We start from the raw sequence: 26,584 nt of genomic DNA, 5'->3' as shown, positions 1-26,584 counted from the left end.
AGGAGGCATTACCAATCCCTTGTTACCTTGGAGATCCTTCTCTGCTCCCAGGTTACTGCTTAAATTAAAGCAAATATGTCCATGGAATGAGATTTCAGCTCCCATCAGACTCTGGTCAAGACACTTTTAACTGCAACTTGCTTCTGAACAGGGGGTTGTGGTCTCAGTGTCTCTCCTTGGAGCAGGGTCAGCTCAAGGAATGCATTTAAACAACAGTAAACTACAAAGTGCTGTGTTATCTGCCCAGGTGAGCACTTTGGAGCCCCTGTTTATTCCTTGGAGGATGAGGAGGAACATGTGAAATACCAAAGGCCACCACTAAACACCTACCAGAAGAGCTTCGTGCAGCGGAACAGCATCACAGCAGTGGAACCTTCCTGTTAGATACAAGGGGAGACTGCTGCTCTTCTTCTCCTGGGCATGTGGGACCCTGAAATAGAGAGAAAGCAGCTTCTGAGCTACAGAACAACCTCTAAGCTGAGATCACATCTCCAGCTGCTGCTGAGATGTCCTCCTCACTGACATTGCAGTTATCAATCCCTCAATGAAGTTAGCAGGAGTTTTCCCCTCATTTTCAGCAACTTTAAATAAGGCCCACATTGCAGGATATTCTTTTGCTCATGGAAAAGACCTGTTTGCTCAGCACTCTCTCTTCAGCTTTACTGTAGGTAGAAGGAGCCCTGAGCAGTTGTCTTAGGAACAAAGCTTATTTAATCGCTCTGGAACTGAAATAGCAGCAACAAAAGAAACTTGCCATCTAGGATTACAATGCACACTGAACACAACAGCCTTAGAGGAGCTATATGACCAGGCAAGTGTTCGGTCCTGACATTATTTTTCTTGTCCAAATCATCCTTATCTTGTCAATGCAGTACTGAGGTTAGCAGAGAAGGGGGAGCTTTGCTAGGGGAAGGTGCCACTCACTGCAAGGCTTGCAAGGCAGACCAAGCTGTGCCCTGGACCAACCAGCTTACACAGAAGCACAGGTTAACACTTAGCAAAGCAGCAGGAAACTGAGATTTTACCCATTTTTGCAGCTCCTACCGAACTCCATGACGCCACAATTAAAACAACTGCCACACAATTAACCAGTGCTCAACATAAGCAGTTAAAAGTCAGTCATTTCTGCACAGCCATTAACATTTCTATCCCACATCAGACTCTGACAGATCAGGCTGGATCTTCCCGGTGGTTTCTGCTTACTCCCCAGGTCTTGCACTAAGGGACATCCATTCACCACATGTCTCCTCCTCAGATAATGAATCTTCAGGCCACTGATTAAATGGCATTTTGGCAAGCTGGAGACTCTTCTCACGAGCTCTCTTTACTTGACTCACATTCACCAATCAATCAGTGTATATATCTCTATCATAATAAAGACATCATCTATATACACAACTTGTCAGAAATGACAACTTCTTCTTTTAATATTATAGGAAATATAAACGCTTAGGAAGAAACACCTCGTGGATCCCCAAGGCAGGGAAAAGAGGAGAAGATAGCAAGAGACCTGCTTTATCATAGCAGCACCCCCGCTTTGCAAGGCCAAGCACACTCTCATTTAACAAACCATTCTTTAGTTAGGGGTTTCTCCTGTCACAAACTCTGCAGATTACATGATCCTTACAGAAATCTGATTTTCCTGAGACACTCATAAATCATTCTGCATTGGGACTCTGAGCAGCTTGAGGATGGGGGCACAAGAACTGATATGGTGTCGTACTCTACAGACAGAAATAGTCTTTGTCTGAGCTACATGAGTTACTTACCACAGCTATTAGGTTATCTGGGTCACAAATTGACTGTGCTGAGTGCACAGCTATGCATGCTTGCTCTCCATGAGTCTAGAAAGCAACGAGTGGCATTCGGATGATGCTGTGCCTTGCCATGTCAATGCTATCACTCCTAGATCTGCATATATGTTAGCCTTCTCCTTTAGGGAGAAGCAGAGTTTCACACACATACAATGGAAACTGCCATTGCCTGTGGGGCTGCTGCAAAGCTCCCTTCTCACTCCCAGGCCTGCACTATGAGAATACAGTGCTTATCTGGGCTCAGCTTATTCATCACCATGGATTATATCACTCAGATCGCAAAGCATCAAAGGAACACAAGGAACTGTGAGGCTCAATTAATTAATAACACAGAGGTATTATGCATCATTGCAAAGTGTTGTAATTTAGAGCATTCCGTCCAATAATTAAAAAAAATAATAATCAGGCAACAGGTAAAACCGATCTTAAAAATGAGTAGTTAATTTTCTTTAATTACATCCACTGAACCAAATCCGCCCCTAAGCAGTGCACATGTAATCCCAATGAAGTCAGAGTGGTTGTACAGAACTCACTGCAGTACAATAGGCTGTAGTTATCATTTATACCATTGCAGTACTCAGAGGTTCCCCCTTTGGATTTAGGGCTGTAGATGTGAATGACAAAATCAACCTAAGCTGAGCTAACAGCTTAGAGCAACGTAGGCACTTACAACACACAGAAAGGCCGAGTCCCAATCTAACAGGCATTGCCCTACACTGCATTCTCATATGGAGCCAGGATCCTCAGATAGCTCTGAGTGATGGAACCTCAAAAATAAACGAGGAGCTGGCAATGAAAGAGGAACTCATAGAGTGCCCTGAATGGTACCCAGACAGACCAGTGGGGCTGCTTCACTCCAAGAGATGCCTTCTGCTTTTGCTGTTCAGCCTCCTCTTCCACACCCAACCTCCTCCCAACCCACCCCCTGGCCAGCACTCCACTGTAAAAGGACCCATTGTTCAGCCATTGATGTAAGCCAGGTGTCATAACTCCAGCTCTTTTTTAATATAGCGCAGTTTATTGTAGGGGAGCTGGATACTGCAGGCAGACCTCACGTGTCAGAGCTCTGAGCCATTGTTTCTGACAGAAAACAACAGCCCATTATTCGTAGCATCCCTGGTGAAATCCTTGCTGAGGTTCCCCCTGAGGTTGCACAGCCTCTCATCAGCTCCAGTGCATGCATGTGTTGTTCATTGCTCCTCAGGCTGGGCACGAGCTGGGTTTTAAAACTGAAGCCTGATCCTGCTACCCACACACAGAACAGTGCCTTGCTTCAATTCCAGAAAGGCTGAGCAGAGAGTAGGACAGCAGGCAGCTCGAGGAAGGGGAGGCGAAATTCAGCTCCTAATTATCAGATGAAAGCCTTAAAGCAGTTGTCATGTATGAAGGGACAAAGTGGAATTTGGCAAACGGGAAGGGAAAAAAAAACAAACAACAAACCTTCTCCTAATGATAACTAATCTCTAAAGACAACCTTGTCATTTTTTGAGAGCATCTCAACAGTTCCCTCTTCTTTTTTTTTTGGTCACCGCTGATCAAAATTTGCATGGCTAGTTAGTGGGTTAATTTAATTATGAGCAGCGTTTATGAACAGCCTGATGGGGGATCTGCAGAGGGCAATAGAATCTGCTCTTGAATTATGAAATTGCACACACTACACATCTGGAAGCCGTCATGGGACAGATCGCTGCCTTGTAAATGCGTGTTGAGTGTTACAATATTTTACTAAGCACTCCCAATCTGTCAAGGTTTACAGGAGAGTGGAGACTGAGAACATTTGGGATCATTTGTGGCTTAGAGCCATTAGCTACTTCCACCCACTTATTGTGACATTATTAACAGCAAGATAATCTCAAGAGCAGAACTTGGCTTAGTTGAGATCTTAGATAATAGGAGTGATATTCACTAAGGGTCAAAAGCAGAGAGCTGGGACCCATTGGAACACAGGGCCATGCAGGACAGCACACCAGGGCTGAGCTGGGAAATGCGTGCACTGCTTCTCAGAGCAGTCAGCATTAGCACTGCAAGTCTGTGTAAGAGAAACTGCTCAAGAAATAACCATAGGAGAAATGCTATCACAGCAACGTGATGCTGACCATTGCCTACTATTGCCTTCCTCAGTATGGTTAGTGCTAAGATGGATGCAGTGCATTGCACACGACATAGAAGAGCTTGCATCTCATGGACATGGTAACAAATCTATCCATCAGAATGGAAAACATGAGCTGTACTGCTGTCCTATCCCTTCCAAAACTCAAGCTCACCAGGACCATCACCACTGCATGACATCCAAGGATGCTTGCAATTACTGCCAAAGATAAACAACCCCTATTGAGCAGAACGGCCAGTTAGCAACCACAACCACATTGCACAGAACTCCATTTCTGCTTAGACACACAAGGATGGATTCCATTGCATGAAATTGCAATCCTCTGCTGAGTAGATCAGGGCTTGGCTTGTGAAAGAAACTTTGCACCAAGTTTCCTCACCTGCTGGAGCCACAGCTCAACAAGATTTGGAAGTCTTTACCTCCAAGGAGCTTTTGGCTCCTTAGTAAGCTATTGCATACCTGCTTAATTCAAATCCCCATCCAATCATTAAATATGGTGGTTTTTTTTTCTTATGGGTCATTATGATGTGATTTATGGCATCGGTGTAATTGTCAGAATTACTGTGGGTAATTAAAATACAAAATGCATGCTGCCAGAGGCTTCAGTCACTCTCAGCACCTCATTAAAAATCAAGAGCTGACCAAATTATAAATAGACTGGTCTGCACAAGTTCACAGGGAAAGCTAATTATGAAACTTCTCCTTATGCACTCAGAGCTCACACTATCAGTCATGCAAATTCTTTAAGTGATTATACTATTGTATAACGTGGAATCAGATCAGTGCGTACAGGTGGGTGCAACTCCAGTTACCATATACAGCACAGCTGTACTGTGCATGGTGAGTGTGAGCCCCTAAAATTCTTGTGTAAGCTTGATGATGGATGTGGGATAAGGCCCGGGGAAGAGAGAAAAGATGAGATTTCATGTGATATATGGAAGAAACTGAGGAATGCATGGAGAAGTAGAAGTTGCAAAGATTAAGGTCTATAATGGCAAGGCTGAGAGGAACAATAAAGAATGTGAACAGAGGGGAAGAGAGCTCAGAGCAAGTCTGGGCATATGCTGCACACTGCAAAAAGTAGCTTTGCTCCATCAGAGCTCTGCTAAAATACCTGATCCATCATGTTGATCCTTGAGCTGTGAGTTTCAGCAAGAGAAAGGTGTTATTGTTCCATGAGCAAGATGCAGCCAGACTGCACCGCCAGAGCCATCTCCATTTATTTGGGTGTCTATAGAGTCACATAGACAGAGAAGAGTCACGTTCCAAATATAATGCTGATTTACATTGTGTACTTATAGGAGATTTAGGGGGTGGAGATTTAAAGAGAGAAAGCACAGGGGAAAAAGTATGCATGGATGACGTCCCTACCTGATTTTCTAACCCAGACATACCTCATTCATTGCGGGTGTATTTATCAGCTCATCACATCTATCACTTCATCCAATCTGGCCTCCCGACTCCAGCAAGGACTCCCCCAAAACACACAGCAGACACAGAGGCTTTGCACGACAGAAAGCAGAATGCAAAACCTCCTCTTCTTACTGGAGGAGCTCCCAGTTTGACCTTCCAGAGCCTGAAGTATCTGCCCATTTTCTTTCCCTGTTCATCCCAAAGTGCAGAAACACCACCAGCGCTATTCAGGAGAGATTCTTTGTAACATTCCACCCTTGAAACCTTTGAGAAGCATCAGCATTTCTCCACGTTCCTATGAACCCCTCTGAGGTTTGACCATCACTGAAACAACCCCTCCACGTCTTCCCCATTCTAGCAATAAAAGTAAATCCAAAAGGAATGCGTAACTCTTCTAAAGTGAGGTTTCTTTGCCATCCAACTGACTGCTACGTTTTCCATGAGCCCCCACCCTGCCGTGTAAATACCAGGTAGTGAGCAAAAGCACAATGTGCCTGCTGACAAAGGGATCTCGCTCACTGTAACAACACTTCCTCCACCTCTATCGAGCTCCTTTTTCTTGAGAACACAGTTTTACACTTGTCCTTCATACAAATAACCCGAGGGTGGGAATTATTCAGAAGGCTCGTGTTTGACACCCCATCTGTTCATTTCTGACAGCGATATATAATGTAAGGCTATAAAAACTTGAAAAATAATGCAACATAAAAAGGGATTGACTCGGCTCCAAGAGGCCATAAACGGTAACAAATACCATTGTATGATTTATTTCATGCTGTAATCTTTACAGTAAGTCATCTTTCAGACATTTCCTTGTGACAGGTTTTAATAATATTAATGCCCAGAGCAATCCAAATCATCGCCAATAGACATATTTATCAAGCTGCCAATCCAAGTAAATGAAATTCTATAAGCAATAATGTAACATGTTTAAAGGAAGCTAATAAAACAAGTCAGGAGAGAAATATTACTGCAAAGTATTCTCTCTCTAATCCGGCCCTGGATTTTATACAGCCGTAATGCAAATCTTTCCCCTCCTTGATTTATCGCTCCAAAAATACCAATGACCTTTTTGGGAGCTCTTGCACAGCCCTTCTCACACATTTATAAAGGCTGTGATGCATTCTGCCAGATTAGCTGAGCTGGAGCACTCAGCATTACTGCTTTGTTTTGCGCTGCTTTTGGTTTGGGAAGTGATGGGCAGCGTCAAAGTGGGATCTTAAGTCTTAAAGATTTATTTGGGACTGACAAGCCCTAACATAGGCTTGGCAACTCGGCAGGTATTTATTAGCAATTATCCTGGCAGTAGATAAATTACAATTAAGACGGAGCTAAAACTTGTTTCTTCAGCCTGGGTTCCCCTTTAATCTAATTCAGTTTTTATTAATCCTTCTCCTGGCTGAAGCGCTTCTATACTAAGACAAAAGGGAAGGAGATGCTGCAGAGTTGCGCACACAGAGCCTTGCTCACTAACACCCTTTTTATGCTTCACCAGAAACTGAGCAGGAATGAAGAACAAGAGGCAACAGAACATACACCATTAAGTTTGCCATGCCTCAGGCAAAGCTGTGGAGGTGCCACGAGTAGCAAAGCAAAGTGTATCAATGCCCCATAAGCCCAGGGAGGTCTTCTTGTATTCCATTCTGGATGAACTTCGTAGCTCATCCAGTCCTAATCCCCTTGAATCCCCTGGCTATAACCCAATGTCTCAGGGACTTGTATTCCAGTCCCCATCCTCTGCATTACACTGTGGTTTGCCATCCTAAATCAAACAGAGCAGAGATATGAACTTGGAGCTCCCCTTGGCTGCTGTCCCAGCCATCCTAATTTGGATACAAAAGGTCAGAGTTAGCTTTTCTATTAGCAGAACACCCCAGGTGGAAAAGCTGGGAATGATCTGAAAATGGGCAATTGCATCCAATTCTAAATTGGGTTTTAATAATAACAGAAAACGACTTGGGATAGATTTGAGAACTGTAATGTTATGAAGGGTTGGCTCCAAACAGCTGTATTTTGCACTGAGTTTTCCTTTTAAGACCTCACTTCACCCTTCCCTCCTTCCCTTTGCCACTGTTTAAGGCAGAAATCCTTTTAACAGTGCACACATCCAGCATCCAGCCCAATAGGGCTCCAGTAGAAGCCTCAAGGCACCGCTGTAATATAAATAATAAATACTGCAACTAATAACAGGATGGTAAAATCCCTTCCCCAGGGAAGCACTGGAAGACCATTCCCTGGCGTCACTTAAAACTAAACACCAGAAAACATCCCTGCCCTGACTGGGGAGGATATGGTGTCTTTTTGATATGGTGATGAGGGAGAATCTTGATGGGGATGGGAACAATTATTTATCTGCACATTTGGCCATTTCTTTAGGGGATTTCAGGATCTCTCTTAGTAACAATTTTATTCCTTACTGCTAAGCAGCAGCAGCAGCAGAAATCTCTGGGAAAATAAATAAATAAGAAGTGTATAATCCCCAAGGTGTAATCCCAGAGTACGGAAACTCACTTCACTTAAATACCTCCCTCTGGCATAATTGACTTTTCATGCGCATGTTAATAATGGCATTTCAGCAGGTTGTGAGGGTTTGTTCTTCTCCCCCCCCCCCTTTGGTAAATTATGTTATTGGGCACGAGGAGGGGGAGGGCCACGTTATAATTCTAATTATGCTTCCGTTTATATTTAACAAGTCAGCACAATCTGCTGGTATGTGTGTATGTATTTACCATGCAGTCCCAATATTTACAGCTGACCTAATTGGTTGGAGGACAGCAGCACTGAGCAACGTTTTATTGTCCTGATAGCGTGTATGTGCTGAGGACAGCTGCTGAGATGCAAAGCTCTCTGGAGGACACCTTACAATCCTTGCCATACTGACATTTGCCTTTGCTGCTGAAGCACGAGATGGGATTTTGCAGGCAGGGGAGAGATTATTTATTAAGCCTCTTCAGTTCTACAGTGCCTGCAAATTGCTCACAAGCAGAAATGAGGAAAGAAATACTGGTTCGTGCATCTCTTCCCCTGCTAGGTTCCTGTCTACTCACTGCAAATTCTAGCATGATGCTATTTGCCAATATGTCCTGTCACCTTCTCTAGTGGATGTAGGAAAAGTGTAACAGCTTGCTGTCACTGACAGCTCAGTTTCAGACCATGATACTCTTCCTTATGCTGAATGTAGCAGCTCAGGTTATGAGGAGTTCCAATGCAAGTCAAGTGGGACTGCTCAGCAAACTAAGTACACTGTAGTTAAAACATTGCAGTTCACACCTCGACTCAGACAGAAGATGACTACACTGACACTGCTCTGTGAAACCTGCTGGGAAACCAGATTCCTCCAGCCAGGAAGCATTCAGATGTCATAGAAGGAACTCCTAGCACGCACTGCTGATGCCAGAGAACAAGGCTATGGGGTGAGATTTCTCTTGGATCACCAATTGGCTTTAGAGCAAAGCAGAGATTATTACTCTTCCAATATTGCAACAGCACAGAGCAATTAAGCATCTGAAGAACAAGCAAAACTCAGTGTTGGCTATTCACAGTCCTACACCCAGCTGCTCTTATCTTCAACCCATCCTCTGCAAAGCACCACAATAAACATGTTTGTGGTTCCTCTGTATTATTTTGCTTCCATCTAGAGTGCAGTAAGCACTTTCTTGAGGTGTACCAATCCCTCCTTTCACTCTTCCATTGTTCCTCAAACTGGTATCACAAGTTCATTGCATCTCATGTACACTTCAAGGCCTTGACCCTACAGGAGAGTGATAGAGCTGAGGATTTGGGTGCATAGAAATAGTTGTGATTTCTAGACTGATCGGTTAATGGAGATAGGGAGAAGCCATAAACCATCCACTAACAATAGCAAAAGAACTAGGAAACAGGCTGTTCCTGCTTCCTACACAGATTCTCAATGAATAAGTTCAGGAAATGCCTGCTCAGCACTCACACAGCTTTAACATTTCTTACCCATTAACAGAGCTCTGAGGTGGAAGGGTACTAACGAACCTTGACTTTGCAGGCTCTCCATCCAAAATAAGCGATTCTATGGAGATTTTCAGTTTCTCTGGAACAAAGGCAATGAAACAAAGTTGGGTTCCTTTTGGATAGCACTTAGTTGTATTTAGACTGTGTCTGCAAATGGCCACAATGTCATCTGAAGCTTCAGACGTGGCTTCAGAAATGCTGGGCAAAGGAGCTCTTCAATTGGTTATTCACACAAGTGGTGAGAAATACAGCAGTGCTATAAAAGAGTATTTCTATCTACTATAGTATATCTATCTACTAAGACTAAATGGTCTTAAAAGTGGTGAGCACATCCTTAATGCACCATCTCCTTCCACAAGGGCTCCTTTTCTTTGTGAAGTATGGTCCTCTACAAAGGAAAAAGAAGCCAGAGTGTAGGCAGAGTTCATCCTCACCACTGTACCATCCTGACTTGAAATTATTAATTAGTCTGTTCTCATGTCTCTGAGAGTTGAACCTGTTACAGCTGCAACCCTTTCCCAACAGGAAACCAAACTTCAGTAAGGCTGGGTGGTCTACAGTCCCAGACTGAATCCAAGGAAACAGATCAAGAAAATGAGCTTGAGCTCCCCAAATCCTAAAGCAGCAATTTAACAGCTGGAACATCTTTTCTCTGACATTTGATCGAGTCCTTTCTGGGCCATAATCTGAGGTCATGGGCCATTAAGACCAGCATTAGAACACCAGGCAGTGATTTGAAGATGTACAGCAGCACCCTCAGAGGTTTTTAAGCCCCTACCTGCACCTCCTGCTTTCCACAGTGATGCAGCAGGTTCAGAACACACAAAGCTATTCCTTGCACTCCCTTGGCCTGTATCTTTGTTGCTAATCTGCATTCCTCCCCTTATCAGCATTTGACAGGAGGCACAAAGCTTTTCACATCACATGTGTCCAAACACGTCCAATGCATTCAGGTAGGGAAGGAAAGGGTGGACTGGAAGAACTTTCAGACACAGAGATCTCTATCTCACCAACTGACAGGTGAACCCTCTTATACCTTCAGCTTCCTTGTTTGGTTGCAGCTATTGCCAAAGCACACTAACCCAGATGGAACAGCTAGTGATTCTAAACGTACCCTGGCAGACAAAGGGACATCACTGAATAGGTGATTTGTCAGCCTTGAGCTGTAATTGTTCTGCACAGGTGTGCTGAACACAGGTGCATTTGGCCTTGGTAACAGGATAGCTCTTTTTACAGCCCTGAGTTCAACCAGGTGGGAGCTGGAAGGCCAGAGAGGGAGCACTCCAAGGATGCCATGTGACACCCAATCAATCCTGCTAGGTCAAGCTTCATTAAAGTATCATAAGACAAGGAGAAGAATGGAGATCCTTAACAACCTGTCTTACATGGGCAGTAATAAGTAAATGTCTCCCAAAACAAGATACTTCGTTTTAACTTATGGCCCTCAAGCAAACCATTCACACTTGTTAAAATAGCAACATGGATGCTCCTTTAACTAAAGTTCACAGTCTCAGGCCCCTGTATTAGTTTCTTATGGCAGTGAACTCTGTCTTCACCATGTACACCTGTAGCTGAAGTGGAAACAGGGAGGAGGCATCCTCACCTGCACTAGCTGGGGGTCTCCTGCATCTAACCTCCTTATTTCCCTTCTTCCTGCAGTGAGTCTGGAGGCATCCAGGACACAGAGTACTGCTTCAACTGGGTTATATTGAGAAGGGAGGAATCAAATCGACTACAGTTAAGCTCCAACCCATCTGGAATCACTGGGAAAACTGATGGCAAGGTCTTTTGGCTGGCAAAACTCCTGATGCAGCTCAGGCAGCCATCCTCTCTGCTGCATATCTGGTGCAGAACAACAGGTTTGCAAACAACTGCTCTTCACTAATACATATCTTGAAATGTAATCTTGTCCTTTTAAAACCCAGGCTAGCCTAGGAAACCAGAATTAAACCACCCAGGTGGAGAGAGCTCCCACAGCATCAATGTATTTCTACTCCATTGACACTGACTCTTATTAAGATGTTTTCTACACTTAAAGAACTCTCTTTTCTGAGAGGTTGATGGCTTTCAGGGACCTCAGCTGCATCTAAGCTGATAAGTGTGTGGGACTGAAAATGGGCTCCAGCCTCCCTTCCTATATGACATTACTACATGGAGTCCTCCAGGTGTCAGTGTGTTTGTGCTCACTGTGTGAATGAGTTCTGCCTTCGCCTCTGCCACCTTCAGCTCAGAGGCATGTTTTGTAATGGGGCTTGGCTGCCATCTGCTGTTTAAATTATTTGCAAGTGTTAGAAACGAGCAGGAGCACGTGTGAGCCCATATTTAATGGAAAACTCCTCCTTAACTCTTTAAAGCAAAGCACCATCTCCATGAAGAGGAAAACATCACAAGTGGACATAGGTGTGCATTTTGGCCTTCAGTGCCTCGCATTGCTGCAGTTAAACATAAATCAGAGGCCACGTTTTGTGCTCCAGCAGAAACCCAAACCAAAGCAAAGCCCAGGAATTCCCTGAAGGTGGAGTCTGAGGTGATGACAGCACACGATGCTCTTCTTTGGGTCAGATGTTACTATTAATCTGTTCTCTCAGCTCTCCTAAGTGTTGCAGTCTGCAGAGCAAACACCACCAGATGCTGCCACATACCTTGCATGAACTCCACAGTGTTTTTCTGACTTCACATTTCACAATGGCTGAGATATAGATGCACTTCCTTGACCAAGAAACTATTACAAACTGGGCACAGAGCTCTTGTTTCATCCAGCCTTACCTTTTGCTTCAACTATATATACACTAATGAGACGTTTGCTTTGGTCTCTGCAGTTAAAAATCTGCATTTTGTGATAAACCTGTTAATAACTGGAGTGAAAATCCTCACTGCAGTGTATTTTGTCCTACTCTTTTCTAGCCAAGTGGCTTTGACTCCTGAAGCAAAGCACAATGAAGCCTTTAAATTACTACTTGTAAGATTTAGTGTAACCAGAAAGATCCTTGTTTTACCAGATAATGGCTGTTCCAACCTGTTCTTATTCTTAGAATCCTCATTAACCGTGATAAGTAGTTAATAAATATACAACCAAAAGACACTGATTCAGCCCTTTTTATAGTCAGAAATGGACTTAAAACAACACACCTGAGAAAGTTTTTGAGTGAGATTTGCTTCCACACTGACATTTCTCAATCTGCTCTGGATCCTGGATGTCACTGTGACAAACTCTGCAATAGAATTGTGCCCTGGAAAAACAGAAGAGAATCAGGCAGAAATGAATTATGCTTAACTGATCGGATAATAAATGCACTTGTCTGCTCTTGGAGGTATTTTCTGTTCTAGAACTTCTTCTCCACAAAACAGTAATAAAGCACCTTACCTTTTCACTTCTGCAAGAGAATGAGCAATAAAAAAGCCCATTGTATTCCGGTGAAGCTTTATCTGTGGAGATGGATTGATCAGGATGGCACTGTTTGGAGAAACCATACAAAGAGTAATGATGGTTTACCTGACATTAACCACCTCTGCTGTGGGAATTCAGACTCAATGCTCATAGAAGTCCCATCCCACCTTAACTTTTTAATTCCCTTTGTTATAACTTCTATGACCTGTGTGAGTTTCTTTTTCCCTCTTGCTTTCTCTTTCCATCATTCTATCTTCATCCAGACAGCATATGAGCTCAAGAAATATTAGATGGAGCCATGGCCTGTTTTCCGTTAGCACTGAGCACCTACAACATGCACTGTCTGCTCTCAGCATAGGGTTCATTCACCGCTTGCACAGGACTCCCAACCTATTTCTCACAGCAGTTCTCTACAACTCCTTTGTTTTCAGAGTTTCTATTCTACAGCCATTTCCTTTATAAAAGTGAAAAGAGTAATAATTGCACTCGATAGTCTGCATTTTCTGGATGATTTCTCAAGCTTTGTAAAGATCTATGGCACTCATTTACTCCCCTTTCTGAACTAGTTCCAGCTTCCCCATTAGAATGTCTTGTATTTCATCATTAGAACAGACAGAGAGTGTTATCTGGCCCAGGACCAGATCAGCTTCAGACAGCAAAAACTTTGCTGCCAGCATTGACAAATTATTCCTTTATGACAATGCTTTAAAGCATTTAGGAGCTAAAACTCATGTGGTTAAAAAAACATAAGAGAAGGCGTTTCTATTATCCATGCAAATAAATACAAATTTATATAATACAAATACAAATGGGTTTGCTCCAAATCAAAGGGAGATCTATGATGGTTATGCTGACTGTGTTTGGAACAGAAGGTGAGAATGGTGTCTCATCCCCCATCTCTTGCTTGATTATCTGTGAGAAGAGAGGAGGCAAAATACAGTAAATTAACCTGGCACGTAAGCAACCAGGAATGACATCCTTATCCCACAGAACAGTGTGCAAAGGAAAAGAAGAGGTGCATAAAGTCTGTGCAGACCTGTGGGCAAATCTGAGTTCTTTGGAAAGCATCAGTTTGGAATGTTGGCTTCTTATTATCCCCCCACTTACCTCTCTCCTCGACTGCCAAATTTGAGCTCAATCCCCAAGAGGATAAGGTTGAGTTTTACAAAGCATAACCTGGAGAAAGAGAGCAAATCAGCCACACTATCAGCCTGCATTGAGGAAAGGTACATCTGGAAGGAAATAACATGTCCACATCTGTACCACATACCGACAAACCTCTATAAAAGTCATGTCTGCAAAATCATTGGAGAGCTGAAGAGCCATTACTTTGTAGTCTTTGTCTCCCAGAAGCATCTTGTCCTTCAGATGTTTTCTCTTTGTCTGAAAGAATCGATCATAAAGATGATGTATCTATTCAAGGCAAAGCAAAAAGGATGTGTAACCTAACGCTGGGACACTGCTCCAATACCATATGATATCTGATCAAAGGCCCTCAGTTACTGGCAGCAGAAAGACATCAACTGTACCTTGTCAGAAACAATATTAGAGTTCATATACAACAGACCAGGGAAAGTCTTAACTCTTCTGGACACTTCCAGTTCATACTCATAGAACCATAGAATGGACTGGGTTGCAAAGGACCCCAGTGCTCATCCAGTTCCAACCCCCTGCTGTGTGCAGGGTCACCAACCAGCAGCCCAGGCTGCCCAGAGCCACATCCAGCCTGGCCTTGAATGCCTGCAGGGATAGGGCATCCACAGCCTCCTTGGGCAACCTGTTCTAGTGTGTCACCACCCTCTGGGTGTAAAACTTCCTCCTAAGATCCAACCTAAACCTCCCCATCTCCATTTAAAACCTTTCCCTGTTGAAGAACAGGTGTTGCTGTGACCCAGGGAAGCATATGGACCTGAGAAACAGCGCATCTATGAAACAGCACTTTGACTACAAACAGCAGTTCTACATACAACTTCTATATTTATTGCATCTGATATTTATATGGTTTGCCTAAATCAATTCTGCAAATGAAAAGCCCCCGAATACAGGAATAGCAGTCCAATGTAATGTTTTGTTCTGGAGTGTAAAGTGAAATATCACACACAGCCACTAGGTGATAGCAAAAGCATTTCCACTGCAGGACTAGCAGTTTAGGATGAGCTGTTTAGGCAACTTCGTGCCCAGCAGTCCCATTCGTGTTCTTTTACTTGTCTAAATCACTTCAAAGATTTACCTCTGTATTCTCTTTCCCAATGAACAAACTGGTCAGGAGAGTGGACAAACCAGGAACCAGGCAGCTCTGTGCCATGAAGCCCAACTTCAGCTCAGCAAAGCAGATGATGCTGTCTCCCATCCTCCAGTCCCAGTTGGGTATGTTTGGCAGGTAAGCCTGTTTCAGTGTAGGAAAGCAATTACAGGTCAGCACAGCACAGCGATGGGCAAGGTCAGGGTTGCTGTAAAACGGTCCTCCTTGTCTTTTTTGCATTCATCATTGCATTGTTTGACAATCCATGCTGGAATACATTAAAAGTCCAAGCTGACTTCTGGTTTTGTCTTCCCTTTAAATGTTGAACCAGCTTTTACTGGCAGCTTTGACAAAAACAACAAAGAAATGGTTGCTATTTATTTTTAACAACAAAGATATCCCAGCAAGGTTAGTGCCTGTAAGAGACATTGATAACATCTTTGCCTTCCCAAAATAAGGGCCTTTAATTCCAAAAAGGCCAGAATTCCAATTGTGACACCCCCACTGATACAGACCATGGCCATACCTTGTTACGTGACTGAATTATCTGTAAAATGACTCTTGTTTTGGGGTAGTGATTCTTGATTGACAGCACTCTGTATGAAAGATATAACTTCAGGTTAATATGCTTGCCATATTAACAGCCCCTCATTTTTCAAGTCCAGCTAAACAAGTTGGAGTTTCTGACCTGACTCTCTGCATCTTTAGACAGTCTACAAGTGGGAAGCAAAAATGATCCAGTTTGGAACTTGGACTTCTGGACTGATTTGGGGGGAGAATTTTACACCACCTGGGCCGTCACATTCACAAAATCCAGTAGTAGTACAAAAGAACTCATCTCAAGTCTGACTGGTACAAGAATACTTAGAATATGAGACCTGACAGCTGAGCATAACTCTTTCCAGAGTAAAGCAGTGAGACTCCTTGACTGTTGATATTCAGGATAGTGAAGGAAATAATTACCCTATATTTAGTAATATTATATTCTGTGGATGGCTGCAAGATTGCACAGCTGCTACCTGTCTCAGCTCTTCAAAGCATCTGATAAAACCATAGCAGAAAGCAGTCAGTTGGCTTTCAGAGTTCTCCTGACAGGGAAAAAAAAACCCATGATGGGACAGATATGCTCTGCTGCCAGCTGCACTATCTGTGTCAGTGTTAATATCAATCAGAGAATGAAAGCACTGGAGTATCTCATCCTACCTCATGATATTGGAAATGTCTTCAGCATAGGGTTCTGGAGAGCAAACATCTGCTAGAATGAGACAAGCATTTGCAGACTCCATCTGTATCCCACAAGAGAAAAGTTAAGTCAAGGTTTAGTCCCATATGAAGTACAACAATCTCTAACAGTGGCATGTGTCTTTAGTTAAAGACTTGCATAAGGTCATCATGATCCTATTACTTTGGAGCTGTACACATGCCAGAATGTTTCAGCAGTGACACAGCTCCAATCAAATGTACAGCGTGTAATACATGTTTGTATTTTCAAAGTGCTGGAACACATGAAATTTATGATTTCTTCTGCTAACATCTTCCTAGAAGAGGTTACAAAAGCCAGACAGCAAAGCTGTGTTCTTCCCCAGCAAAGTCCAACCAAAGCACTCCCAAGGGTCAATATTTGGGCAGGTCAGAACTCTGGCTCTGCCATCTAATTAATATTTGGGCTCTATGGTGAAACTGATAACACAAAAAAATAGCTCAATTTAAGGTAGAGTTCTCATAGTCTTCTTGAAACTGGATGGGGTGTTTCACCACTGAATTTCAGTTACTAACCACTAAGAACCACAGTAAAATTAAAACCAGTGGTGGTTTTTTGCTGGCTTCATTTGTTTTTCCTTTATGCCAGCTCCATTCCGCTTGCTTCTATTGGAATATTTTAGTGACTCTTCAGCATCTCAAAACATGAGGTCTCTATCATGGATGTTAATGAATGTGACTCAAACAGATGCACACTTGCAAGAGGTAACTAAGGGCTATTGCAATAATTTAGATACTGTTTCCAGAAATGCTGCTGCCCCAAATATCTCTGCTTTAAAACCAGTTGATCACTTTGGCTTTGCCTTTACTTTTCATGCTTCGGTGCTAGAAATACTTTTAGTCAATTCTCGTATCTTCAGTTCCCAGGAGTGTTATATTGATATGCAAAAGGTACCACTGCAGTAAATGGAACTGCTTGAAGTGTAAATCACAACATGAATGGAGTAAAAGGAGCTGATGCATCCTTTCATAAGGGATAAGATTTTCACCAGACTGACACATCTACAAGAAAGGGCAAAATACAGAAGATACAGATACAGAAGTTCTTACCCGAACTCTTTTCAGATCTTCAGAGTTCAGTGCGGAGCCATAAAAGAAAGTGGTGTAGGGTGAATAGCATTTGAACACAGCTTCCAGCTCAAGACTGGGAAGAGACCTATTCGGTATAAACAACAACAAGAAAAAGAAGTAATAATCCATCAATCTCTCGTAATTATATGCTCTGCAGTTCTCCATTTCTCAGAGAAGCCATTTGCTGTAACTACTTACTGTTTAAAAGAGAGCTACAGGGATTTTGGCAGCTCAGCCAAAGCGCATAGTTTAGATTTTAATGAAAACAAGCTTTTATAAAACTTAACAGTCGTGAAAATGTTTCCTGGATATTTTTTTCCCTGTCTTCTGCTATTGCCATTAATTTTTCATGAGTGTCATTGCATGTAACTGTAATTGCACGGCTCGCTGTTACTGCACAGAGTCAGGAAATGACACTTCCCAGGGCTTCATTCTGTGCTCAGATGGAACTGCTGATCTTCAACTTTCTCTCCAACTCAAGTGTTGTTTTCCTATCCAGCGTATACAAACTGTATTTCACCCAGGAACTTTGGTAACATTCTCTTCTATGACATACTGTGAAACACACATTGTGCAATGACCTCAGCGAGGAAGCAAACCCCATAGGAAGGTATCCAGCCTTGGTTTAAGGATGGGTTAGAAAATCCCCCCCTCCCCTCCCCCCAATTCTCTAATGATTTATTTCAGTAATTATTAATCATTTTTGCAAATGCATGCCTTGTGTCCTGCCTGAGTTTGCTCAGCTTTAGACTTCAGTCATTAGTCTTTATTATGGCCACCCATTCTAGGTTTTTTTGTTGTTGTTGCTCTCATTTGTGTTGATCATCAGGTAATCAACTGCATAACATTGCCTTCCTTTCATATCAGACCTTCCACCTTTCCCCTAAGAGATCAGGAAATCAAAGAAGAATATCTCAGAGAAAGAAGAATACTTACTCTCCCAGAAAAAGGATTTCTGTGCAAACATTCCCCTTGTACTGAAGCAAAAAGTCTTCCAGGAAAGTAGTAACGCTCTTCAGAGTGACATTACCACAGGCAACAATATAGCTAGAGGAAGAACCAAGGAAAGATTTGACACTTAGAAAACAGCGGTGGTTGTAGCATGTCTGACACTGTATAACACAACCTGCTTGTAGCATATTAAACACAGCAATGCAGCAAAAAGAGAGTTTGTATCATTGGTTTGAGGATAATTTCACCCATTGAGGATATGGACTACAGGAGTTACTCTGGAAAGGAGAGCTGTGTTAGGAAGTGGTGAATGGTGGAGATCTGCTGAGTGAAAGGTCATAAAAGGAATGGTATGAGATCTAATAATTGTACCTAATATGTCTGGTTCTATGAGTAGTGAAGGAAAAACAACACAAAAATACACACAAAACCCCTACGACACTGATAGCTAAAAATCACCAAGGAGGTAGATCTCCATCTATAACCAAGGCTGGTGTGTCACCTACATTTTCTCTCCCTTTGTAAACCAACCCACACTAACGAGTGCAGCTGAGGAGGTTTAATCAGGCACATCTGAGGTAAAGAACAACTGAAAGTACATTCCAGGATTTGATTTAAACTACTATAGGAATTTCTTATGGAGCTGGTTCCTAACCCAGAAAGGGGGCTGGTTTTTATTTTCCAAGGAGCCGCCATACTTACTTTTTCCCACTCATCACTTCATAGGAGGATTTGTAACTTTTACGGCTTTGAACAACTTCCAAAACTTCAGGAATCACATTTGCAAACAGGACCTAAAGCATCAAGAAATACCACCTTCCTCAGAGCCAATTCTGTATCTCCTAACCGTGATAAATTAATTCAAGGGAATTATATTACGTGGAACAACAACTACAAATTTACTTTGGATTCTTAAAAGTCGCTGGCAAGGATGGATAACTGTATAACTCAGTGACAATGGATTTATGCTGGTCATAGTCTTGGATTCATCTTGCTCAGTATTTTGACTCTAGCCAGGAAGAAAAGCGTACCAGAAGCCCTGCCAGCTCTTAGGAAATTACTCTGTAGCCATGCCAGTAAGGATCTAATGTTAAAGCTGCTTTTGCTCATTGATGCCTAATCCCTACCTGGAACCCCTCAAAGCTTTGCTGACAGCCCCTTTCATTCTCTACCCCCAGCTGCCATTTTCAGAAAAGAAAAATAAGTTTCTCACCAAACCACCAATAATGAAGAAAAAAATGAAGGCTCGGCCCAAGACTGTTTGAACCACAATATCACCATAACCCACGGTGGACATAGTCACCATGATGAGGTACATGCACCTGAAGTAGGGGATAGTCTGGGAATTTACAGGCTGGACCCAAGGATCTCCATTGTTTTCTACCTGTCCAGGGCAGAGAAGAGAAAGAAGTTTAGAGTCGTTTTGGTTCAAGTCCATCTCCCATCTAAAAGCTATTTGAACAAAAAACCTGCACTGTTTATTTTATTGTAGAGTGATCCATTTCCACAGTGGGGAGTGGTGCTGCATCAGTGCCAGCAGATCTGGCAATATATGCAAGTAAACTATGCTGGCCTAAGTGATAGAACAAATTTGTTCTCTCTCTCTCCAAAGAGAACACTGCATTCATTACAGAAAACAGAAACCCAAAGCTTGCGTGGCCATACTGATTTAAGGTGACAAGGAAGGACATACAGCTGATGGTACATACCAGGTGAACAAGTCCTGCTGCTGTGAACAACGTGCTGATAAACACGGCAAAGAGCTTGGAGAGCTTGATGGAGTTACTGGAGATAAGAAGGCAGAAAGCCCAGGATGTTAAACATGTAAAACAGCACTGGCAATGGCTGAAGCTTCCTAAAGCACCGCTCAATGAACAGAGTTCTCTAGTAACTGTAACACTGCACAGGAAGGATTTAGAATCAGAAAAAGCCTCCCTACATCCAAGCCCTTTCTAACACAGGCAACGTGACAGATAATATCATTTTTCACATTCATCTGTCTTCAAAACCTTTAAGATATCTTGATTTACTACTTTTCCTTATCTCCAATTTAGTTATTTCCAGTGTAAGATGGTCAGCTTTACCCTCATACTCAACACTTTCCCCCTTTGTTACCCAACTCAGCTAAAGCGCAGACATCAGGGAGGAGACCGGGCTTTGGAGGGTACCTAGCAGAGCTTTAACTCACTCATCCTTGGTGATCCTGAGGATCTGCAGTATGCGGGGAAGGTCCAACAACCTCAATGCTCTCAAAGAACGCAGACCTGCATTAAAACAGGAAAGTCCATGAGAAAAAATAAATCCAACTACACAAGTGGAGCATCTCCACATATTATATGTTCAACAATTCTTCAGACCTAGCAAGAGGGGATAACGTTGCTCTGTATTCAAAGCCTTTATAACACTGGATTTCCATTTATGTCCTCGGAGGCACTTAGAATTATGAGAAAAAATAAGAAACGTGGACTAACTGAGCTGTAACCTGAAGGCTTAAGTGACATAAAGGTCCACTGGACTACTGATGCTAAGCAAACAATAGTTACATCCCCTCTGGGTGGCTCCTCATCCTGTTGGTCAGGCACAGAGATTGCTGAGATACTTAAAGCCATGCAGACAGAACAGAGGCAGAGTTTGGTAACTCAGAAGTCCCACAAAATTAAAGGCTTTTTTTCTTTTTTTTTTTTCAAAGCAATAACTTTGCTCCCAAGGAAGAGTTTGGAACAATGAAAGAACAGATGGGCAGTTAAACCTCCCCAGGATAAACTAGATTTGAAAGGAGTCTCTTGTGTAGGATGCAGAAAACTAAGGAAAGTGGCATCTCCAAGTCTTAACTTACCAAAGCAATTCTTCTTTAAAAGAGCAGCAACAAACACTGGAGGAATGGTGAAGAAATCCACGAGAGAATTCAGCTCGAGCCAGAACCTCAGCTTGTCATCAGCCGCCACAAACTGAAGATGAATCACATCAAAGAGCATCAGTTCTGTGTGCGATCTTTAGCCTCATCAGAGCAAAAAGCAGATCTCTGAGGCAGAAATCCATTTTTGCAGCGTATTTCAATCCTGTATAACTTTGCCTTCTGTGGACACCAACTTAACATTCCTGTTTCGTTTCAGAAAGGCCTGGGCTGGAGCCCTGAGAGCACAATGATGGGTTGCACCCAGAGGTACGATGATGCTTTCTTTCCCTTTCTCATCTGCCCCTTTCATCTCTTCTTCTAAGCTGCCTTTCTCTGTACAACTGCTGCATCAGTGGTAATAAATCATGAAAGCTCAGGACAGGCAATACCACCAGCTATAAAAGAGAAAGCCTCATTTCCCAGTGACTTGGCTAAAAATTCTGATGACCAAAGCTACAATCAAAATGTATTCTACATTAATGTAACTAATGGCATCTTAACACAATACACAGCTTGATGGTTTGTTCGAGGGAGGCTGAAGAGAGACCTGACCAATGGATTCAGTGCTTTAAAGATGTGGATATGGCTAATGAGTGAGCTGGGAGATGCTGCAGGAACGCTGAAGATAATCACATCCCAAAAGAAGAACATAATTACAAAGATAAAAAGAACCAAACTGCTCCCAGATAGAGTTTGTTTGTAACTCACCTTTCCCATGCAGTGCACTTACCCGTAATCCAAAGTAAAAGACGAAGAAAGCATTGCAGAATTGATCCACATAAATGAGTCTGTGCGGAAAGGAGAAGTGCAATTGCTCCGCTCTGGGTGGAAAGCCAACATTACAGCCAGTGGAACGAAGAGTGAAAAAAGAAAACAGTGAGTTGGCTGTTGAGTAACATTCGGTTTGAGTTTACATTTTGATTATGAAATACTGACTGAAGCAGAAGTTAATCACATTCACAGTTTTGTGTAATCTAAATTCCCACCTTCCTCTCTGAGTTATGGAATGGTAGGAGCGGGTTTTTGTGAGCATGTTAAAACTGTGTTATTTATCTACCATGCAAATTCACTGGAAAGTTTGGGTTTCATAGAGTGTTTAAGCAAAAAAACCTTCTGATCTCCAGGAAAACTGTTTCACCTTTCCCATGTGGGCTGCTTTACTCATTTGCATTCCATTTTGTCAGCAGAACCAGGAGCTCCTGCAGCGATTTCTCACCCAACCTCTGTTAAACATGGAGTTCTATCTGCCAAAGGAGCAGCCGTAGCACCAAAGAGTTTCCAGCAGTCAGCCGAGTTAGCTCATAGTGCCCATTTAAATGTCTAGGCCAACCCTATGGCCTTGCACAGAAGAGGCCCATGGAGCACATGAAGTGCAATGGTGTAGGCTGACATCATGGGCAAAACCTGGCAATGGATGAGCTTCTCCCACCAGCACTACCTGGTCCAGCAAGGGATATTGGACTGAGTGCATTCAGTGACATCCAGGAAGGCAATCAGCTACACACATCAATTGAGCCCTTAGACTCCTCTTCCTCCTCCATGCAGGGAAGATTTGGAAAGCACAAACACAATTAAGGAAATCAGTCCCATAGATCAGCCTACTCTCACCTACAGGTGCAATGCTATTCGTGGAAAGAACTCCATATGAAAGGATTAACTGCCTGTTTATTCCTTAAAATATAAACTCTTTCCCTTCTGAAGCTATTCCGAGCTGCTCGTCAGATTTATAATGCCATGGGACTGAACACAATATTGGATTGCTCTTGATGTATAATTCTGTTTCTCAGGTTTACCCCTGCTGATTGAATTCAGCTTAGAGTGCTCCGCAGCTTTTATATTTTATTTATCTCATTTTATGATTCCATTTTATTTTTTCCACTGGTGTGCACCAGTCCAAGCAAAGCACTGAGAACAATGCTCTGGCAAATTAAATCAATCAAAGGGTTTTACACATTAATATCTTCTTACCCCTAAGCGCGTTCTATAAGATGTAAGCGTTTAGGTGAAGATTGGTAGAGGTAAATATGTGCTTTCTTAGGTAGTTTTGTTGTTTTCCTCCCATCAAATTGTTTACAGAAATCTAGACTTTAGAGAAGAGCTCCATTCCCATTTGGGTACCAAACATAGATGGCTGGATGTTCAAACGAGCTTTGGGTAGAGCGTGATGAGCTTTATTAAAAGCTTAACGTTCTCTAAATATTGCAATAGGAACAGCTGGGCTTTGAATACTTTGAAGAAGTCTGTTTCAAAATGGGTTTGGGACCATTTTCAAAGCCTGTTTCCAGCTGTAGGACTCGGTCATCTGTCCCACAGCTCTTCTGAAAATCCAGGCTTGAAAGCATAGACAAAGAACTACGTATACCAACAGTGAACAGCTGTGACAGAAAGACACATGCTGTCATATAACAGCACCCATGGGCACCCCTATCTATCTAATACCTGTGGCCAGAACAAACAGCTCTAAGAAAACACATCAGTTTGAGTTTTCTGTTTGTTTAAACAAGCTTTTGGGATAAACATCAGTGATGTACTTACTCAACAATGTCGATAAAATAAATGACCAGCGTGCCAATGTTCAGAAAAAACACCAGTGTCATCTGAAAACACATGTATTAAAAAGGACATTAAGAGGCTTATCCTGGTAGTGATACAGATTCCATCTAAAACACTTCCTTTATTGTCTGTCTGCAGCTCACAGAAAGGCAGAAGGAACAATTTGGTTGCCTGCACTCTACAACGATTCCAGGAAGGGCATTTTAGTGAGGCCTGCTCACAATGAACCAACAACTCAACCAACACAAACCCACATTGTCACATTGATTTGCTACTGCTGAGGGCTGCGTGCAGCTGACCTAATGGTTCCCATGCAGCTCCAGTGGCCTGGTTGTCCCTGTGAAATGCCAGGGAATCCACACATGTGACTCATTCACCAAATTGGGATATACACTGTCTCCTCACTTGAAGACTTTCAGAGTCATCTTCCAGATCAAATACATTTGTACATGGAAGATGTCTGAACTAGACCAAGTGAACTGCACAGTGATAGGACAAAAAGGAATGGTCTTAAACTGAGACAGGGGAGGTTTAGGTTGGATAGTAGGAGGAAGTTTTTCACCCAGAGGGTGGTGGTACACTGGAACAGGTTGCCCAAGGAGGCTGTGGATGCTCCATCCTTGGAGGCATTCAAGGCCAGGCTGGATGTGGCTCTGGGCAGCCTGGGCTGCTGGTTGGCGACCCTGTACATAGCAGGGGTTGGAACTGGATGAGCACTGTGAGCCTTTTCAACCCAGGCCATTCTATAGTTCTATGTATACACATATCACACCCTTCACTGAGTTAGAAGATCTAACTGCTCTACTCACCAATACACGTCCCATGTAGGTTTGAGCTGATAGCATCATTTCCATCTGTGTAGAGAAGATTCTTACATAGTAGACTAATCTTTGTTTCCTTTTGCGTGATCGCCAGACATCTTTGTTCTAACAGAGAAACAAAGATTGTTATCCTTGGCTATACCAGACACCGTTGCCCAAGTCTCCTAAAGCAAACACAGCCAGCCACCAACAAATCTGAAGTGACTGAAGAAAGCAAGAGTAGCAAGTCTTCCTTCAGCTAAGCACCACAATGCCATCTTCTCCCAGACTTCACAGAGGACATACTGTGCAGACATCTACTATCATCTTCCCACCACAAATGCACCATCACTTTATTAGCTGCATCAATGAACGTTGATTCTCATCAGCTTGAAGTGATTGCTTCGTAACCTGAGTCTGAAAGGAAGAGGATAATAATGCCTCTCCACTATTTTCCCCACCCTTTCCCATCTTATGGTAGTAATGAATCCATTTATGTAGTTTTGATTACATTTTTCTTGTATAGCTTCAGCTAATTCTGATGAGCTTCTGCTCCAAGTAGAACTTTGTGCTCTCACAGATATAGTTACTGATAACCATAACAAATAACTGACACTGATTATTCAATGACAGAAAACCTGTAAACCTGCACCAGTAAAAACATTGCTCATAATGGGAAATACTTTACTGGCCCCTCTTCTCTTACATTCAGTTTCCTATCAGAGCCTGCAAAGAGCTGACACTAAAGAACTAAACCCCGCCTGTGCTCCAGCAGCCAAGAGAACAACAGAGGGTCAGGTTAATTTAACTTTTTGGCACACAGAGCTGCTTACTGCTTGCCAGCAGCACAGGTGTTCCCTTTATCTTCTGCCCATACAACCCAGGTGAGCTGATGAGAACATTGAGCCCTCCCTTGGAAGTGATGGGGAGAAATGGGCTGTGACAGTTGTTGGAAGCAAGGTGAAGTGACGCAAGGAGAAAGCTCATCAGTCCTACAAATGATGCTGTAACCCAGCAAATAAGTGACCTGGATGTGTCATTTGAACATCCTGGTGTTACCCTGCAGAGCTATTAATACCTACTCAAAGCTTCATAGTGCATATAGAGAAGACTGGGACAAGAGATCTGGAGGTGGATTCTTTCCAGCATGTTTAACCCCATCCTTGTCCACTCAGGGCAGAACACATGAAAGCACCTATCCCACTGTACTGAAAAACAGCTCCTTAGGGCAATATGAACTGAGCCAAGGAGACTTTACCTTCACCTTTTTTCTCCAGATTTTCTTAAGAATGAATCTACAAATGCATCGAATTAACCTGAAAGCCAGAATGGTAAGCAGGCCTCCAAGGAAAACAAAAAGAGATGGAGAAATAAAAGCCAACTGAAAGTGCAGTGCACAGCTGAGTTCAGATTCTGCCATGTTATGTTCTGGTCCTGACCTTCCAGAACACACACAGCTCTTGTGATGCTGCAGCGACCTCAGTGCTCAGGCTGAGGTCTGGAGATGACCACAGACAAAGTTCTAAATGGGAACCCCCAATTACCATTGGGAGCTTCTGAATGGGGGCTTCTGAATGGGGGTTCCCATTTAGAACCTTGTCTGTGCATTACCAAGGTGCTTTTTCTCTCTGGAATCTCTCAGTTTATAGAGCTGGCTCTCGCATAGACTCGCTGTATAAACATAAGTTGCTTATCCAGACCTGTGAAGTCTCACACATGGCACTCAAGTCTCATCCATTCAGACCCCACTTCACGCTTCCTTTCACGAGCTGAAACACAGACATACTGCAGCTCTCTCCTGGGAATTTCCATTCCACTTTTGGATAGAGTCCTGATACCGCTCAAAAATAAATACAAGCAAGATGTCCTGGCACTGAAAGAGTAGATATCATAATGAGAGCTTTGATAGAAACAGTGAATAAACACGAGACTGGCCACATGAGTCACACAAGGGATGCATTTAGCTTGCTGTCCAGCTTGTTAGCACCCAGTTGTTGATGATGAAGGACAGTCTGACCTTTTCCCTACAGTCTTTAACTAGATAACCCTTTTTCTTCCTTCTTCTGGTTTAATAAACTTCTTAATAAGAAAGAATTGCAATA

At 42.8% G+C, this 26,584-nt stretch overlaps 1 protein-coding gene across 5 annotated transcripts in view; it reads right to left on the bottom strand.

The window, feature by feature from the left end:
- The window catches only part of KCNU1 (potassium calcium-activated channel subfamily U member 1), a 55,526-nt gene extending 29,604 nt beyond the window's left edge, over positions 1-25,922 (bottom strand). For 3 of the 5 annotated variants that reach the window (XR_001559342.2, XR_001559343.2, XM_015883182.2), the window contains exons 1-20: positions 25,741-25,922; positions 24,492-24,608; positions 23,665-23,726; positions 21,860-21,950; positions 21,070-21,181; positions 20,422-20,497; positions 19,943-20,018; positions 19,447-19,617; positions 18,936-19,027; positions 18,219-18,329; positions 17,262-17,367; positions 16,155-16,237; positions 15,478-15,547; positions 14,940-15,095; positions 13,980-14,092; positions 13,817-13,885; positions 12,686-12,775; positions 12,451-12,551; positions 9,304-9,400; positions 331-430 (exon numbers count right to left, since the gene is read on the bottom strand). Coding sequence is in view for 1 of the 5 variants with exons in the window: in XM_015883182.2 (XP_015738668.1) it covers positions 331-430; positions 9,304-9,400; positions 12,451-12,551; positions 12,686-12,775; positions 13,817-13,885; positions 13,980-14,092; positions 14,940-15,095; positions 15,478-15,547; positions 16,155-16,237; positions 17,262-17,367; positions 18,219-18,329; positions 18,936-19,027; positions 19,447-19,617; positions 19,943-20,018; positions 20,422-20,497; positions 21,070-21,181; positions 21,860-21,950; positions 23,665-23,726; positions 24,492-24,608; positions 25,741-25,902 (2,055 nt within the window). In the remaining 4 variants the exon portion in view is untranslated. The remainder of the gene's footprint in view (positions 1-330; positions 431-9,303; positions 9,401-12,450; positions 12,552-12,685; positions 12,776-13,816; positions 13,886-13,979; positions 14,093-14,939; positions 15,096-15,477; positions 15,548-16,154; positions 16,238-17,261; positions 17,368-18,218; positions 18,330-18,935; positions 19,028-19,446; positions 19,618-19,942; positions 20,019-20,421; positions 20,498-21,069; positions 21,182-21,859; positions 21,951-23,664; positions 23,727-24,491; positions 24,609-25,740) is intronic. The other 2 variants (XR_001559345.2, XR_001559344.2) reach the window with 2 other exon arrangements.
- Positions 25,923-26,584: the final 662 nt, after the last annotated feature.

Source organism: Coturnix japonica, chromosome 22, assembly GCF_001577835.2.
Source record: "Coturnix japonica isolate 7356 chromosome 22, Coturnix japonica 2.1, whole genome shotgun sequence".
NCBI lineage: Eukaryota > Metazoa > Chordata > Aves > Galliformes > Phasianidae > Coturnix > Coturnix japonica.
This window is presented reverse-complemented; position numbering and strand designations above follow the sequence as displayed.